Below are 19,471 nucleotides of genomic sequence, written 5' to 3'. Positions count from 1 at the left end.
GCCTGGTCTACAAAGGGAGTTCCAGGACAGGCTCCAAAACTACAGAGAAACCCTGTCTCGAAAAAAACAAAACAAAAAAAAAATGGAATCGTGTTTTATATGTTATCGACTTGCTACTTCTTTTAAAATAGATTTAAAAAATAAGTGTGTGAGTGCATGCGTGCATGTGTGCGCGCACACGTGTGTGTGTGTGTGTGTGTGTGTGTGTGTGTGTGTGTGCATGCACACTTGAGTACAGGAATCCATGGAGGCCAGAAGAGGGTGATGCATCTCTTGTAGTTAGAGTTGCAGGTGGTTGGGAGCCAGAACTTGGATTCTAGGAACAAAATTTAGATTCTCTGAAAGAATAGGGTGCACTCTTCACCACTGAGCCAACTCTCCAGCCACTTTACTTGCTTCTAAGCACAGCACTAAACTTGAAATGATGTGGACTGATGCTTTTAATTGTAATTTTCTTTTTGTCACCTTGTGCCTATATACCAGGATTTTTAAACCATTGCAAGGTTGGTGGACATTTATTTTTAGTGTTGTGTGGATATTCCTTTGCACATCTCCTGGTGTGTAGAGGAGCCTATAATGTGTATGCACCTGCAACTGCGTTATAGGATACATGCAAATAAAGTTGGATAATGGCAAACTACGTTCTGCATTGGCGCATCTTATGCTTCTTCTAATATCCAATGCTCTTGATAATTTCTCTTCTCCCTCCTTCACCGGCTGTTATTATTTTCATAGCTCTTATTTTGTTTTTGCCAGTCTGCCAAAAAGAATAAAATGATATCTTATTGTAATTACCGTATTACTAATTGACTGTTAGTATCTTTTCATATGTTGGTTGAACATTTGTTGTTATTCCTTTATGAATACATATTTTTTAAAAAATCTTTTATTCTAACAAGTTGTTTCTCTTTTTCATATTGATTTTGAGTAGCTCTCTGTATATTATGCATATTAACCTTTTGTAGTTATTTGTAAAAGTAATTATTTTGTAGCTAATTTTCTTGCTCCTTCTACAAACCAAGAATCTCAATAATCTTTTTTTTTTTTTTTTTTTTTTGGTTTTTCGAGGCAGGGTTTCTCTGTGGCTTTGGAGCCTGTCCTGGAATAGCTCTATAGACCAGGCTGGTCTCGAACTCACAGAGATCCACCTGCCTCTGCCTCCGGAGTGCTGGGATTAAAGGCGTGCGCCACCATCGCCCGGCAGGATCTCAATAATCTTGCACTCTCTTTTCCCTTATGAATCTTTCCCCACATCAGGACTGAGTAGCTACCCCTCTGTATTGTCTTCTAACAGCTTTGTGATTTTGGTTTTTACAAGTAATCTTCAATGCAACTGGAGAATCCCTGACTTTGATCATTGTGAGCCAGGGCTTTGGTTTCCTGTTTTCCATGTGGATAGCCAATTGACCCAAAATCATTTATTGAAAAGTTCATTTTTTTCTGCCCACTGTCCTGAAATACTGGCTCTGTCATAAATCAAACATCTATCTAAGTCTGGGTATGCTTTTGGGCTCTTGAAAATGGACTCAATTTTCATCATCCAAGAGGGAAAAAATAGTAAGTAGAACCGTCTAACTTCTGCAATTTCCTATGTCTTGCAAACCAAGACCTACTGAGTTCTTTCTCAACTTAATTCTCCCCCAGCTAGTCACTCCTTCAAAAGCATTATTCCCAGTCTTTCTGGGCCTCTAGCACATCAGGTCAGTGAGTTTTTACCTTACAAACTAAATCGTTCTTATGTTGAAACAATATGAGTAACGTTCACCTCGTTAGACAGGGCAACATCCTAACCTGCAGGTTGGTATTAATCTCCACAGTGCCCAGCATGTGACAGAAATGAAGTAAACCCGATTTCGTGTGAGATTTTATAAGGATGGATGAGGATGTACATGAGCTGCCTCCTGACATGTCGGGATTGTGCTCGCATGAACTATATCTCTTTTACTTTTGTCAAAAAAAAAAGTATGACCTAGAAACTTTCCTAAATCATAGAAAAGATAAGGGCTCCAGCTCGCTGTTTTATCAATTTCGAAGTCTGTCTTACAAAGTAATCACATAAAGATCCGACTATTGAAGAAAATCATGCATCTCTGTACTGCTGGATTTACTTGTGCTGAGAAGTGACTCCAAATAAAGGGCAAAACAAAGCAAATGAGTTCTGTCCAATAAATGTTTTTCTCTTTGCCTTTTATCAGCTGTGCAAGGACACCAACTTAGGGACATCCCCCCCCCATCCTGTTGTACATTTCGTATTGTCTCTTTTTTAGCTAGAATATAAAAGTCTTCCGCAGGCAACTTCAGGGACCAATTAACTCCATTAAATTCTATCCAGTTATGTAGTGAAGTGAACCGCTGCTCGTCTGGGGCTGTCTAGAGCTGAGACAATTAAGAGATGGAGAGAAGCAGAAAGAGAGATTGATTTTATGTGTCACCGAAGCACGCTGCAACAATATGCCAGCGTGACTTTCAAAATGGCCTTAAAATATTCCAAACTCAGGGAGTTTCCTTGCCCCTGAGTGGGAGTTGACAGACTGGCAGCATTAGAAAAGGCAGGGAGAACGACTATGTTGTGTCCTGTAATAACATTCTGCCCCTTTTCGGCATCTTCGCCTTAGGTTGTTGTGTGGTGTGTGTGTGGGGTGTGTGTGTGTGTGTGTGTGTGTGTGTGTGTGGTCTTCTCTATGCAAAGGGCATGATTTCACATCTGGGAAAACCAAACTGAAGGACACTAACCTTCCCAAGGTCACTTAGAAAATGAGTGCTGTGACCTGGTGTGTGGGTGGAACAGAACCCAGGTGTCCTGGCTCCAGCTTTGTGGTCCGGCATTGAAGCATTTTCCTTTGTGGGGGAAAAAAATAACCGGTCGGGGGATTTAGGGGAAGTGAGAGATCAATCTGATTTCCTCTCTCCGCCACCTTACCTCCCTTCTTCCTTACGAAAATTAAAAACTCGGGAAAGCCAGAGGTGCCTTCTAGGCAGTTCTTAAGCAGGGTCCACCAAACCAACTCCCACCCCCGACACAAAGCGATCGCGGTTCCCAAGGATTCTGGGCGTCTTCTTGCGAGCCTGGGAGGTGAGGAGTGGTGGAAAAGTCAGCCCTCACCTCCAGCGGGTCCCGGGCTCGGCGGCGCCCAAGCCCCGCCCCCGACCGCCCTTCCCCCGCGGCCTCGGCAGCCAGCCCCTCTCCCCTCTCGTTGTCGGGCGCACCCACCCCAGATGTCGCCTGGCACCGAGCGCAGCCGCCGCCGCCGCCGTACTTTCCACTTGTATTGATCACTCCTAGCTCGGCTCAGCCTGCTCCGGGAGCGCAGCGCGGCCAGCGCGCCAGCCCTTGGCAGCTCGGGCACAGTCGGGCTCCCAGAGGAAACTCCTTGGGAGCGCCCTGTCCGGGGTGTCCTCTGCGCTCTGCAGTGTCTTTCTGTCTGCCTGGAAGGAGGAGGAGGAGAAGAAGGAGGAGGAGGAAGATCAGAAGGAGGAGGAGGAGTAGAAGGAGGAGGAGGACGTCGTCTGGTCCCGGTTGGGAGGTGGAGCAGCGGCAGCAGCAGCCGCCGAGGCAGCCGCCGCCGCCGCCTCCGGAAAGGGAGAGGCAGGAGAGATCGGGACTTGGAAACCCCAAAGTGTCTGCGACCCTGCACAGCAGGCTTCCTTCCAGCTTCATGGGCAAAGTGTGGAAACAGCAGATGTACCCTCAGTACGCCACCTACTATTACCCCCAGTATCTGCAAGCCAAGGTAAGGAGGCGCGGGGAAGGGTCACCAAAAGAGGGGCTCGCGCCGGGCCGGGCTGGGGAGGGGCGCGCGGCGACCCCGCCGTCCCCGGGCGCAATTGCTGGGGTTGCTAACTATAGCGCTGGCCTGGGCAGAGCCGGGCTGCGCGCGGGGCGGCGGCTTCCCGGGGAGCAGATCGCGGCGATCGGGTTACAGAAAGTCGCGGGGCGGGGAGGGGGGAGAGCAGCGACTAGACAGGAAAGGACCGCCGGCCCCTTCCTGGCCGGCGAGGAGGGGAGGGTCTCTCGGCCTCGCGGCGCCCCTCGTCCAGCTAGGGCTAGCGGCTGGCAGACGCTTGGGGGCCAGCGGCAGGACCCGCTAGTGGCATGGCTTTCCGACCTCTCCAGGGCCTCGCCCTACGGGCGGTAACTCTGGGGTCCCCGGGAGTGGCGCTCGGCACCCCCCACCCCGCCCCGCCCCGCGGGACTCCCCTCCAGCTCCCGCGCGCGCGACGAATGTGGCCGGAGGGGGCCGGGACCGTCTCCTCCCCGCCTCGGGCCCTGCGCGCCCGCCCCTTGCCTCTGATCTTTGTGCGGTGTGGCACTTCACCTGGTTACTGATTTCCACTTTTACGCTGGTGTTTTGGGTAGAAAAGTGGCCAAAGTTCACTCCACGTTCATTGATGTCCCTTTTAATCTTTTCTGTAGCTTTTACTTAGGGAGGGACAATGGGCAGATTTCGATGCGCAGAAAGAAGTGACTTTGTATTTACTTTTCCCCTCTTTTTTTTTTTAACTGTCTTTATATGTTTACGACAGAGTGATTTTCAGTTCTGCTCAAAAGTGGCCTCGGCACACTCTTGGGTAAGGATAGCTGATGACATGTAGCCATAGAAATTATGGCTGGCTTTCCAGGGACCCCGCGTACTTTGTTGATGGGCCTATGCTAATTTCACAACAGTTCGATCCCTCCTAAACTAATTTTAAAAATTGTCTGGGTTCACGAAAAGCGCATTTATCCACCATGGAAACATCTGCTGTAGTTAGGGAAAGCAGAAGGTGTCGGTGGGTACACTAGCCTCCTCTGGTAATTAACACCTAGCATGCCCTTCTAGATCACAAAAGAATCAGGTATGGATGCAGCGTTTAAACTTTTTGAGGGGATTGCTTGCAGGCAGATGGGTATTTCTGCCCTGGTACCAATAATCTGTGATTCAACCTTGAAAGCTTTCTTCCTTTCGGTGTGTGTGGTCCATGGTATTCTGTACCTACAGCATACCTTAGTGTTTGTCCATGGAAAAAGGCCAGACATTTCCCAGCACTCAAAGACCTCCTTGAGGCTCTCTCGCCATTCCCTCTTGCCTTAGATCGCCAGGGCTGGCTAGGCACTGGCAACTGAGAGCACCACTGTTGGGCTCCATGAGGTTGTCATGTCATTGTTTGAAGAACTTGAGGGAGACGCTTGCCTGGCGTGTGAGTGTGTGTTTGTGTGTGTGCTGCCCGCACCCGTGTGCTATGCCGAAGCTGTTGGAAGAAATTCTGTAACGTAATCAATGTGCTACCTTTTAGATGTGTTATATATTTAATGCGCTTATTTAAATTATGCAGTATTCCGGTGCCTGAAGGACAGTCTATTCAACACTTAACTCCATAAATTATAAATACACACATTCAGGTGAAGAAGAAGAAGAAAAATCCATGTTTCTATGCAACATTTACCTTAGTAATTTTTATGTACCATTAGTAAGTTAGAAACCAAGCACATAGCATTTAATATAGCTAATGCAATGCCATTTGGCTTTTTTTTTTTTTTTTGCCCTGTAAATAATTGAGGAGAGAGAGAAACGGCAAGAGCCTGCTGGAGTAATTAGGGCTGGATCCCAGGAAGCTCTCGGGCCCATTTTCTGAAAGTGTGCTTCCTGCATAAAGCATTTAATATTGATTTGTGTTACAGTAAATGACAGTCTCAAAACAGATTTTGCCGTTTCTCCTATGAAATCTGAAATCCTATTACCCCAGCTCCCTTTGTTTCGGGAGGAAGGTGCGTCCTCAGTTGACCTATATAATGCGGTGTTTTAAAAAGTTTGGTAATTAAATCTAAACTCCCTATTGTAAAGGTGTCATAATTAGTTCAGAAAGGAGCATCTCCAAAAATACAAAGGCACCAAACGCAGGTTTTAGATGGGAGAGTCAGAGGCGGGGACATACACCTCCCTTCTTCCTCTCCGCAGCCCTTGGTAAGATGGTGGTAGTGAAAGTCAGTAAGAAAAATGGAGACTTAATTTGGTTTCTAGTTTAATAACAAGCATAATCCACCTGAAAAGTTAATAAACTCCATGTGACCCTGTTGTCTACAACAGGGCTGGTGCTTGTCTGTGTGCGTTCTGACCTTCCTGAGAGAGACTACGTCACTCTCCGTAAAGTACACTGATGTGTTTGGCTAGTCCCAGTTGTTGCAAACTTGTTTGGAAGCTGGATCAAAAACTAAGGAGTGGTTTGGTCATTGAAAAAGGAATTTTAACCTGTGAATGTGAAGCCGATGTGGTTTCGTTGGATCAGGAAGGAACAGATGAAGCTGATGTATTTCATCAGAGGAATAGGTGATTTTAAAAACTACCTTAAAATGAGTTTTATGGTCACACTTTCACAAGTTGCAGGTGACGAATGCTTCTTGTGTTAATCTAAGCACAGACTGTTTTGGCAAATTTGTTTTGGAAGATGCTCCCATGAAACACATCAATTCCGTATTTTGCAATCAAGAAAATAGCACTCGGAGCCAACAACTGCATTGTTGGGCATCATGCTTTGACAGAGAAAATGTGACATAATCTCCAGGGAGCATCAGGTACCTGTGAGGCCGCTAAGAAGAGCAGGCCATGGATGGACGAGATGTAGTTTCCAGTGTGTCTTAGCCTATAGCCATGTGGAGCTCAAGTACCCAGATTTTACCCCATGGAGGGTGGTTTTGTTTGTTCTGTCAGTTTGTTTCTCTGTCCGTACTGCCTTATTCTAGCAGGTAGCTTTATCGCCTGGCACATGCATCCTGAAATAGCCGTCCATGGAGTTTTGTAAACACAAACACACACTGTTCTAAAGACCATTCCAGATGTTAAATGACCTTAGGTGATACTCCGAAAAGTTTAATATGTGTTTCAGTTTTCAGCTGTTCAGAAAAAAAGAAAAATTGATTAACATTCTAATTCAAAGATTTATATAAACAAGTTGTCAGCCAGTGGCTATAGGAATTTCACTTCTGTACAGGCTACTACTGTACTTGAGAAACACTATAGCATGCATCAGTGCTGGGGTGTGTATTTGAATGTTACTGGGGATACAATATGTAATCTTTCCCTTGTGAAGAAGAAGTACAGGTTTTTCTTTATATTGCTTTGTGGATATTTTTACCAGTTGAAGGCAACATGACACATATAATCTTTGTTCATAGACCTTTGGTATATAGTTCGCTAAAATATAGAAGCTTCCATTTTGTGCATATAGCAGTCTTCTGTACTAAAGAAATATTCTATAAATAAAGAAATGGTTTTTTATGAAGAAAAACATAGTTTTGTTTTAAGATGATTTTTGTATAAATGGATACGAAAGAATATATCTGAACTCAGCATCAAACTCTGAGAGATAATAAAGTAATTTAGAATTCCACTAATAAAGGCTGTAGGTACAAAACAGTTCTGAACTCACCCTCTTTGACACACAACCGTTTCACTGGATTTTCAAACAGATATTTATCTGTAATCAACAAATATTGTGCCAAACAGTCTGAGTCTTCTAGAAATTAAGGTCATGATTCTACATGCATAAGTAGCAACTATAACAAAGAATGAAGCCATGGGTACTTTGCATCTTATGATATACATACCTATGTTAGCTGGCTGTGGTGGCATATGCCTTTGATCCCAGCACTCGGGAAGCAGAGGCAGGCAAATCTCCCTAAGTTGAAGGCCAACCTGATCTACAAAGAGAGTTCCAGGACAGCTAGAACTGTTCCAGAGAAACCCTGTCTCAAAAATAAAATAAAGTAAAATAAAATAATAAAAATAAAAAGATACACTTACCTTTACCAGGTGAGTAAAAGTTGCTTAAATGTATCAGTTGAATAATGCAACATTAATTTCTCTAGTAGGGTATTTTGAGTGTCTAGACATGGCAGAAAGACTCATGGTTATGGGACTGTTAAGGGTGAAGTTACACATTGTAGCGCCCTTTCTTTCAGGTATCTTTAGAGTTTTGCACAACATAAAATACATAGAGACACAGATTACCTCTCTCTGTTGAGAATGAAACCTTAAGCCACTAGAAGAGGATGGGGGAAGATGTCTGGGGGAGGAGGAGCACATCCTTGTGTATCACTGCTCTGGATAGACCTCCGATTCTTTGGCAGTGTACATTTTCAGTGAGAGAGAAAAAAGCTTTTGCTAATATGTTGCTGTGTCTGTGCTTTGCCTAATGATGTTTTTGCCAGCCAACTTGATGGGTAATAGAATTTAAAGTTTCAAACCTTTTAGGTAAGTGGAAGATATCTCTTTTTCCCTTTCTTTTTATGTAAGAAAGACTGTCCAGGGAAACAAATCATACGTTTTCTTCTGCATCACGTTATCCAATAAAGACACAGAATGGAGAAGTTAGTGTTCTATAAAAATGACACGAACAGCTAAGAGCTCGTTCATTCTCGTAAAGAAGTTTGTTTTCTGCTGGGCATTCATGGTTTGGCTGGTTTGTTTTCTCCAAGCATAGTGCCACAACTCCTCTAGAAGCCTGTCCCCAAATTCACCAGTGCTTGCTAGCAGACTCGTGTTATTCATTGGGGGAAGGGAGAGGAAGAATGCAAAGTTATTTAAGGACAGAGACATTTTGTCAACACAAATCTACTAATATAACAGTTCAGTCCAATTTTCTAATCAAATCAGAGTAGAGTGTGCTTTGTTATTTCCTTTACTTTGTTTCTGCAGTAAAATGATTTATGAATTAGTAAGAACCCTAAAAAGAACTATATATTGAGAGGTCAGTAATTTTTGCAATCAAAAGTTCCTCTCCTTCCTCACTCTTTCTTTCTCTCTCTTTCTGGGTATGCACATGAATGATCATAATAAAGAGTATGGATGTTAACAAAAGAGCCACCGTGGTCCATTACAGAGCTCTCACACAGTGGATTGGCAATATAGCCTACCTGGGCTTCTGTCATCAGCCCACCCTTTTTACCAACCCTGCTTGAATGTTTTTTGCTTACTCTTCCAGAAAATTCTTTTTTGGAGTATACTTCAGCCTTGGCAAAAGTATTTACCCATCTAGTAATAACAACCAACACACAAACTAAGACTGAAACGCAGAGGGTCATAGTTGTCTCTCATTTTGTGACCCTGAACTTGGCATTTGTCTGTCTAGCTCTTACATCCAGAGAATATAGTTTTTATTTCCTTCATTGTGATTGTCTATCTAGCTCTTACATTTGAAGAATATAGTTTTTATCTTATTGTGGCGGCTGAATAAAAATAACCAGAGAATATATCAAGTCGTCTTCAAGTGAGAGAGCGTCATTCAATGAAAAATAGCTTATTTAAACACAAGCATAGAATGATGTCTGTTTTCTTAAATGCAGCACCATAATATTTGGTGTAACATCAAGGTAAATATTCAAAAGTTGAGCATTGGGTTTAGGGATACTGTGCAGGGTGGATCGAAGAACTCTTGTTTCTTTGCTCTTTCATTTAAAGTGGAAGGTGTAGAGTTTGGCGGGGCTTCATGAAAACATTCTGTAAATGGTACAACTGGGAGCTTCGCCATGCCATACACAGAAAACAGCCTCCTAGAACCACATGTGCCAAACACACACACACACACACACACACACACACACACAGAGAGAGAGAGAGAGAGAGAGAGAGAGAGAGAGAGAGAGAGAGATTTGATATTGGAAACTAAACATGGCTGATTCTAGTAGTCCTGAGAGGTCCAGTGGAAAGGGGATATGGTAGCCATGCCAACAAACAAATGAATATATTCCAAAATCTAATTGCCATGCGGACAACCAAACATAACCCCAAATCTAATTCCTTACATTTGCTTAATGCAGCTAGTCTCCTTTCCATAATTATATGAATATTTTAATATTTTGACCAATCACAGGGCAGTAAGTATGTTGAAATGATGAGAGAGAAACAAAAAGGGGTTAAAAGGAGAATCTGGTGTTTTAACCACTTGACTTAGCAAATCTAGAATCCTGAGCATTGTTGTTTCCCCTGTTATTGCCCAGAAAATTCTTAAATGGATGCATCTGTCATTTTAGAAGATGATGAGAAGTCTTTCGGATAATGACTAAAAATATGGGTTCTCCAGGAGAGATTGTATGCTAATACACAGCTAACTGGCACTATAAGCATGCAAAATTCATCATCTGGTACACAATGCCCTACAGTGGCCATAATAGATGCATGCTGAAATTAGGTTAAGTTTTCAGCTGGTTGCCTGTGGATAAATTGTGAGGCTCACAACAGAGTAAAACACTTGCCCCATCTATCGTGTTCCTGAGTGAACCCAGTATCATCCTCTGCACTTGACGTTAGGATGCTCTGGGGAGTGAGAAATCTGCTCCCCAATTCCAGCACGCTACAAAACATTGGGGCAGACAGAATGGACACAGTATAAGAAATAAGAAAAGGATAACTGTAAAACAGCATCCTTGGACTACAGCATTCCAGCCGTAGTCTGGGTGACAGAGAAGGTACTCAACTCTACACTGGTTTAAAAATGTACATGTGTTTTGTGAGCCAAAGTGGAGTTCCAAAAGAAGCTACAACTAATCTGAGAATTTTAGAAGAAATTGGGCTTTAAATAAATGAATGGAGGTTTCTTGAATTAATAATCAGCTTTATTTTATTTTGTTCGTTTGCTTTATAATTCTCTTGAGGGCATTTTGAATTGTAAAAGAATTACATTTTGTTGTACTTTATGTTAACCCTTCCCTTAAAATCTCATACTCAATGACTCTATTTTACATTATTTCCAGTTTTATGCTTACAAATGTGCCGTTAAGCCAACCTATTAGTGCTGTGGCAGGCTGGTAATGTAATCTCTAAATGATGACATAATGGGCATACAGAAATGTTATTTGTATTGTTATATTTTATTTAAAGTAATGTTTATTTCTCCTAACCCATTAGCCATACTTATGGAAACAGCAAGACAACAAATTTGGGGTTTTAGATGTTTCTAACTAGATCTTTGCCTATGTTGTAGGCACGGATGATGTCTAGTGTGAGCTGGCATTGCTGAAAGATTTTTCAAAATTATTCCTGATCTTTTGTGAACATCCATTTATGGGGTCATTACCTAACTTTATTTAAAACGAGCTGTTATTCACCTCTGCAAATAGAACCAAATGCTGTAGGAATCATATGGTCTTCTGCTTGCCTCTGTATGGGATCCAGAAACCATCCTTCCCCCAACTTCTCCCGGAACATGTGGTACACAGTTGGGGCTCCTGGGTCCCAGACAAAGGGATTTCAGGGAGCTGTTTTTATGCAACCAAATGAGACCATTCCGTCGATGTCGTAAGTGGTCTCACTGGTCCTGAAGGACAACTTTCCCAGCTCTGCAAGAGTGGGCTCATTTTACAAAATACCAGTTTTCTTTCCTATTAGTTGAGTTGAATATTCAGAATGGCGCAATTGGGTAGATGCCTTTGCTGAATACTGAGATTCCCGAGGGGAAAATAAAAGTTCCCCCAAATAAATTTCATGTCATACACTGACATCTATATTAGCCTCAAGTAACAATACCCCTTGTTCCCCTGCTAGGTGTCCCCCCCCCAACAATTGTAATGATTTTGAGTTGACAGTAAAAGTAAATTTGCACAGGAGATCCTCTCGTAAGCAAGTGTTTGCTTACCCAAGAAATATCTTTATAGTTTATGTTATAGGGTGTCAGGTAAGTATTTGGTTATACAGAAAAGTAAATTTAATTAGAAAATTATAATGCCACCAAGGTTATTCTTCTCAACAGTGTTTCAGATTTGTCCTCAAACCAAAGTGAAGACTATTATGAAAATAAAAATTTTCAAGAAAAAATTATTTTCCCATTGTTAACCATAGTACTCTCAAAAGCCTCTTGGCCTCCTACATGGCACGGCTCTGATTAATTCCCATGTTTTAAACATGCAAGTCATAAAAAAATACTTGTCCGTCTGATCATGTGCATACTTCTAGTTTAACAAAAATAGAAAGAATTGGCTCCTGGACAATTAATAGATTTTTGTCCTCATTCTCTATGCGACGTGTTTGGTGATTAGATACACCTTAATTTAAAAGTGAGTTGGATTTCTTGTGTGTGTTTGTGTGTGTGCATGCACACATATGTCCAGGTGCACACCAAAGTGAGAAGGTGATGGCAGATATTGTTCCTCCACAGGTTGAATCCACTTTCGTGTCTTGAAACCGGGTCTCTCCTTGGCTTGGGCTTGCTTATTAGGGTTAACTGGCTGACCAGGAAGTTTAGGGGATCCACCTGTGTCTTTCTCCCCAGCCCTGGGATTACAAGCTCACAGGACCATGCCTAGCTTGTTATTTGTGTTCTGCAGATATAACTTGGGTTCTTGTGTTTGTCTACATGGTGATTTACTAACTGAGCAATTTCTCCAGCCATTCCATGAGCTTTATCACTTAGCAGTCGGTGACCCCAAACTGGAAACTCACTTCCTGTGCAAATTGTCATACATAAAAGTAGAGTTCCCACCCCACCCATGTGAACCTGTAGAAGTAATCTGTGTTATAAGTCATTAACAAGTCTACAACAATTCTATCATAGAATCCAACCACCCTCCAGATGATGCTTCTAGGAGAACAAGATGAGTGCTGTGAGTTGGAATTCCTGGGGCTCATCTTTGCCTTCTTCAGGAGTGGGGGAGCTTGGTATGGAGTTCTGAAACAGGGCCTTGAGTTTTAGGACTGGGTAATGGACTTCTAGAAGATGAGAGATGGGACTCGTGACATCAGATATGTAAAACATTTGCAAAGCAGCTGTTGATGCTGGAGCCTCCAGCTGTGGTCAAGACCTGAGGGCCCTACTCACAGGCTCTCTACTCTCCACTTTTCCTGTTCTAGACTACGAGATAATCTCTGGTTTGTTAACATCTTCTTCCCAATTAAAAAAAAAAAATGCAGCCCCAAGAGGCAGTACTAATAGTGCTTTTCAGCCCCAGCTTGTACTGATTCATAATTAAAGCCTCTCATGCGTCCTTTAGTTTCCTTCAACGCTGAGCCAAGCAAATCTGGCAAGGAAACAAACACACCAAGTCCCACACTGTCTAGTTCGGCTCCTTTTGCTTCCCTCCTAGTCCTTGAAGGGCTCAGAACTCCCTGGGAACCCCGGGTCTTCTTGAGACAGCATGCATTTCGATTTGAGTTCTTACCTAGAATCTCCCTTTGGAGCACAGATCAAGGATCAGACCCTGAAAGGGGAACAAAGAATGGAACAGCCCATGCTCAAGAAGACCCCTTGGCATTTTGTCTGTGGACTGTGGCTCTACCAGCTTGCAGTGTGAAAAGCAGGACAAACACTGTCCACCAATCTTGGGGTGTTTCCTACCGCCCTGTCCCTTAAGCCCTACCCTCAGCTTTTCTTCCTACATGAAGAGTTGGGCCACAGTGGGCTGACTTCTGAGCACTGACAGAGAGGTGCTCTGGGTAGACCCCACAGTGATGTCACAGGGAAGCTACTATCTCTTGATCTGCCCAGGTCTGGGACCAAGTGTGCCCCACTTATTTTGACTAAAAAATTCTTTATTACCTTTTAAGGCTATAGCTTATGATTAAGAATTTGCTACCTACAGTTACCCTTTTGAATTGGTATTTTCTTCTGATTTCTTATCCAACTTTATAGGGAAATTTAAAATACAGTTTTACTTGGTAATGCATAAGCATTACAGAAGCTTTGATGTGAGGTCATACTTTGAAAAGATATAGAATTAGCATTCTATAAACTATTTTGATGACAAATGTGTATTCTTAATGAGATTATAACTTAAATATTCATAATTAAATGGAAGATTTACAGTTTTTTTCTTAATCCACAGTAAAATTTGAAGTCACATGCAAGCATTTTTCTATTTCTTAAGTATTTCAGTATTTACTCAGCAAATAAATGCAAAAGAATTCTGCCTATCTTAATTTTGAAGACTTAAAACAGCATGTATCTTACTCGGGAGCAGTTGCCCAGGTTTAAATTTTAATAGCAGAAATCTTAAACTTTGATTTTGATTTTTGCTTGCTTGCTTGTTTTGTCCTCCTTTTTGAGACAAGGTTTCTCTGTGTAGTCCTGGAACTCATTCTGTGGGCCAGGCTGACCTCTAACTCACAGAATCCACCTGCCTCTGCTTCCAGAGTCCTAGGATTAAAGGTGTGCGCCACCACCACCTGGCTGATTGTGATTTTTAAGAAGGAGATTTTTTTTTAACAGACAAAAAATAAAAAAGGGTTCGAGATGATGTTGAGTAACAGTCACTTAGTCCTGGTCTGCGTCTGTCCCAGAATTCAGAGGCCTGTCTCAGCTGCACTGGGGGCTCCAAGGAGCATCCTTTAAGGCTGCAGAATTAGATTTGACTGGGGCTGAGGGTCGAATGTGAGCTAAGTGTCTGTGATAGTATCTGTGTCTGGGCCCCGATGGACATCAGCTTTCCGGGGCTGCCAACAGCACCTTTCTTTGTTTCCTGTTTCTTTGCCTCTTAGATACAAATCTTGTCAAACCCAGCAAATGGTCTCGTTTTTGTTTGTTTTTCAATATGCAGATAGCCCTGCTCCCTCTATAGGGGAAATAAACTCAGATATTTAAATATAAATACTGGATAGCCAGGGCCTACAACTCTTCTCCACAATTCAAGCACATTATACAAAAATCATGTAGTTGAGATCATATGCATAGAGCTACCTGGTCAATTTAATTAAATTTAAATTGACCTATAAAACAGGCATTGTGTTATACCCTGAAAAATATGAATATGTAATGAAGACATGATTTGTATCACTATGTGAGGTAACATATTTAATTAGTCAAAGGTTTTCATTGAGATAGAATATACTGTATGGTAAAATTATATATATATATATATATGTATACATGTTATATAGATTCTAAACAAATAGGTTCATATAGTCACATGACAGATCCCTAGGTGGCAAAATAACATTTCCAGCTTCCCAGAACATCCTCATTTGTGCCTGTCACCCCTAGCCAGTCATCCAGCTTCTGTCTTTGAAAATTGTCTACTTGTTCTTATACTTCCTAAAGATGAAATTCAGCCATCTGTCTCCTCTTGAGTTTGTCGTCTCTAGTTCATCATTGTTTTGGTTTAACTCATTGGTGTTATTATACGTGAAGTGTTTTTAAAATACCATGTAGTAGTCTGTCACAGATAGACCTTATTGTATTTATCCATTCTATTATTCATGGGTGTGTGGATTATTTCAATTTGGGGCTATTTTGCATAAAATTGCTATAATTATTGTTGTTCATATCATGCCTTCAATGCATTACTCCTAATCGTGGAATTACAGGTTGTGGGGAAAGTGTATGTTCAGTTTTAGTACATGTTAACAGCTTCGACTTCTGCCAGCACAGCACAAGAAAGCTAGCCGCTCCGCACCCTCCGTAAAGCTTGGTATCATCAGTCTTTTATTCTGTCCACTCCTTCCCTCCTCCCCTCTTTGCCTTTCTTTCCCTTCCTCCTCTTCCCCCTTTTCCCCTCCTCTCCTCTTCCTTCATCTTCTGCTTCGTCTTGTGTTCTTCTCCCCAGGCCCCATTTTTTAGGATGTTTCAAACCCCTGGGTTCAAGGACCTTGTCTAGATTTTCGTAAAACTTACTGGTCAGCTAGCGTCGTCTTATAAAGTCTGTTTCAAGCTTTCCGTTCCCTTTTTTAAAATAACAGTTTTCTTGGGCTGTGATCCAGGTAGCAAAGAGTCACTTTTTACTTCCTTTCTTACTGGGTTGCGTTTTTTTTTTTTATTGCTTTGTAGGCTTTTTATAATAAATTCTGGAAGCTATCTTTCATCTCTTTCATCAGACATATATGAGGGTATCTCCTAATTTTCAATTTTCTTATTCTGTCTGTCTGACATCTTTTAATAAATGGAAGTTCCTCGTTTTAATGATGGATCATTTGTCAATCTTTTATGATCATTGCCTTTGGTGTCTCAAGGCAGTCTCTCTGCTGCTTTGAGGTCATGCGGGGGGTTCCCTCCTTCCTACTAGAAACAGAACTTTGTTCCCCAAATTCGGGTCTGCAATCCATTTCTAATTAGTCTCTGTGAATCATATGTATAAGCTCAAGATTTGCCCCAGTTGGGTGCAGAATGACTCGGCACCCTTTGTGGGAAAGACGTTTCCCTTTTATGAATGTCGGGGCCGCTTGTTAGGTCAAGTCACTTCATTTGTGTGGGCTTTGTCTGAATCCTTATTTGGTTCCACATTTAGCCTTGTGCCCAGACTTCGTCGTCTCAATTACTGTGGCAATACAGAACATGTCTCCATTGTGATGTTGAATCGGACCGGGCCTTTTTTACCTTGCTTTACAGATTTCAGTATCGGTTTTTCAGTTTTCCTTCAAAAAAGAAAATGTACTTGAATTTAAAAAAATTAAAACGATATGAAATCCATTAAAAAGGGAAGCATCGATCTGCTAAGTCTTTGCAAGGAAAGCGTAGGTGTGCTGGCCCTCTTGAAGACAGCTGTCCTTAACTGTTTACGTTTGCTGAACATATCCACTCATTTCTTGAAAATGTATAGTATGATAGTTAGCAATAGCTGTGACAAAAATAATTTTTTGGAGAGAGTGTGAATAATATTTAGTGTCAAGAGTCAGGATTAAATTTGAAGGCAGCTGGCCATGGACAATCTTCATGAAGAACAAATGGCATCCTCTGGATTGTTCATTTATTCTGCTCAAGATACGTTCTCCGTCTGCCCTGCTTTCTCTTGGTCTGGTCCTGAAACTCTGCTGCCATACCTTATGCATGGATGTATGAACACAGTAACACATATAATTCAATTATTTTTGTTTGGAAAATTTCTGACACCCTTTATGATTTTGTTTTTTAACTCGGCATCTGATAGAGAGAAAGCAAAGACTGGCTTCCTGCTTCAGTAGTTAACTTCTGAACAATAGATCGTGTTGCCCCTCTGGGATTCACCTCCTTCAAAACTTTTCTTAGATATTCCGAAAACTTTACATATATGTTTTTCTTGCCTTATAAAGTTTTAAGCTTTGATTATTGCCATAGTCAGTCAGCCAACAACAACCATGTAGAACCTTCAAAGTGTATTAGTTCTGGCTCGCTTGGCCTAGGTCGAGTGGGTGGTTGAATAGATGATTTCTGAAGTTCCTTTCAACTTTGAAATTTATGATTCTGGGAATTTATAACATCCAAGAACCACGGAATGCTAGAATTGGAAGGAACTTGAGGACCATCTGGTCCAAGGCTTCCTTCCACAGATGAGGATGGCAGTACAAAGTGGGGAGACTACAGGGGTACGGGTAGGGGTGGCAGGTAAGCCAAAGTTCAGGGCTGGGTCTGATCTCATGTTGTCACATGAGATGGCAGGACACATAAGTGCCCTGGCCAGGAAGGAAGAAGGAGACCTCTTGTGAGCTTCAGAACTCACTCCAGGAAACCGGTCGCAAGGCTGGATGGGCCAAGTGTCAGGAGCTGGTGTCAATGGGAATCAGTAGTTGTTGGTCTCTGAGGTCATCCTGCAGGGCAGGCTGGCTGGATTGCCTCACTTCCTTCTACCAGCATGGCCACTTCTACGTTGCCAGAACCAGACTCTGGGCCAGCTCTGATTATCTCAAGGGTTTCTGTCTTGCTACAGAGTAGCTGAGCGGATCACAGTGGGGCCTGCTCATCTTTTCTGTAGGTCCTGGACTATCTGTGTCCCTCTTCTGTTTCTGGCTTCTTCGTTTATCATGTTCCTAAGGAGCTTTCTTTTCACGATTGCAAGGCAGATCCCAAACTGCTTTTTTCTTGTGTCTCTCTCCTGCTGTCAGTGACTTACTGTAACCCACTTTGTCCACAACAACCACAACCCCAGTGGCACTTTAATGAAGCACATCCTCTATTTCTTAAATTTTCTTGCTCATCCTCTTTATGGAAAGCATGTTCTTAAGTTAACCACTATACGGTCGTCTCCAGTTTTCTCTCAAGATACGAAGTTTGGTTGGTAGGAAAATGACCCAAGACACTCCATCTTTCGATCAGACTTCAGGATCTGTTTTCATAGCTATATGAATAACCTTGGAAAGACAAAGGCACAGCGGGGAGCATCCACAGGAATCAGTACCAGCGACACAACTTCTCTCTTGTGCTCTTTGTATGTAAGTCCTCCATCTGCAAAACAGACCGTGTTTTGCAGTGCACTTGGGGAATCAAATACAGAAGCTGGGATATTTTAAGGAGAGAGGAGATAAAGCTGTTTCCACAATGATCAGAAGACCCACTGAGGCCTCCTTAGTTCATATCCATGCGTCAAAGATCCTTACAGGCCACTGGCTCTTTGACAAATGTACAGTTTAAAGTTGGACCACCAGGAGGCATGATTAGTATAGGCTAATTCGAGATTAATCAAAATGGGAAATTATTTGGAAATATTTGAAATCCACTGGAAAAGATGAGCCTGATGTATTTGACTGACACCCAACTTTGTAGGATGACGGGAAGGAGTCAGCTGCAGCTGTTTTGACAACTTGAGCTTGCTTCTTTCTCGCTGTTTTGAGCATCTTCTGCCTCAACCATTCTCGTCATCCTCCAAGTGTGTGTGACAATAACTGGCAAACTCTAGAAGCTACAGGAACTGTCAGTGAGGACTGCTGGGCAATTTCAAATCCTGTTATCTGTAATCGAACCAAGCTGTGCGGACCACTGTTATTTGACACATATCATGGGCAGGGAGACTGCGGCATTTAAAGGATGTGGAGAAGCACACCCGTGTAGGCAGCTGATAGAGCCTTTTATCATGTAGTCACTGGCTGCTTGGGCTGAAGATCTTCTTAGTGAAAATGGAGGAAAACATTGTTAACACATTGAATCAAAAGATTCTGCTGTTAATTGTATCCATGTATATATATATATATATTTTTTTTTTCTGAATCTTTCCCAAACACAGCAGTAGCCTTGTATTTTTATTTCCTTATTTGATCTTTCTTTGTGAAAGATAGCCACGCTTGCCACCTTATAGGTTGAGTACATTGTTCGTCTGACCTTGAAATGCACATACTCAAAGAGAGAATTAAAGTCTGAAAGACAAATGGAAGTTCGGAGCCATGGATGGGGCATTCCTTTGTATCGATGTTCTGATGAGACTTTATTTTTATTTTATGTGTGTTAGTTTTTGCCTGTATGTTTTTTTTTTCTGTACACCGAGTGCTTGCAGCACCCACACAGGCCATACGAGAGTGCAAGAGTCATCTGGAACAAGTTATAAATGATATTCAGTCACCCTGTGGATGCTGGGAATCAAACCCAGGTCCTTTGTAAGAGCAGCCGGTGCTCTTAACTGCCCATCCATCTCTCCAGCTCCTCCCTTGGATTAGAAGACACGTCCTTTCTCAGCCAAGCTGGCTTCCGAACTTACAAGATTTCAATACTTTCCCCCACTTTCTCAATGCATTATGAAGCAAAGTTTACTCAGTTTTCAAGAATGCACAGGCATACAACCTAAACAGTCCGGCAGAATGAAACCTCATTCTTATGAAATGTAAAAACATGA

The 19,471-nt window shown here is 42.3% G+C and overlaps 1 protein-coding gene across 5 annotated transcripts in view; it reads left to right on the top strand.

The window, feature by feature from the left end:
• The first annotated feature begins 3,230 nt into the window (after positions 1 to 3,230).
• The window catches only part of Rbms1 (RNA binding motif single stranded interacting protein 1), a 225,234-nt gene continuing 208,993 nt past the window's right edge, over positions 3,231 to 19,471 (top strand). For all 5 annotated transcript variants that reach the window (XM_041631476.1, XM_041631482.1, XM_041631478.1 and 2 more), the window contains exon 1: positions 3,231 to 3,731. In XM_041631476.1, the coding sequence (XP_041487410.1) occupies positions 3,657 to 3,731 (75 nt within the window). In that variant the 5' untranslated portion in view covers positions 3,231 to 3,656. The remainder of the gene's footprint in view (positions 3,732 to 19,471) is intronic.

This window comes from Microtus oregoni, unplaced genomic scaffold (assembly GCF_018167655.1).
Source record: "Microtus oregoni isolate MIOR12 unplaced genomic scaffold, Mior012 000037F_ref0000500, whole genome shotgun sequence".
Classification (NCBI taxonomy): domain Eukaryota; kingdom Metazoa; phylum Chordata; class Mammalia; order Rodentia; family Cricetidae; genus Microtus; species Microtus oregoni.
Note: the sequence above shows the minus strand (reverse complement) of the source record. Positions and strands in the feature narration are given on the sequence as shown.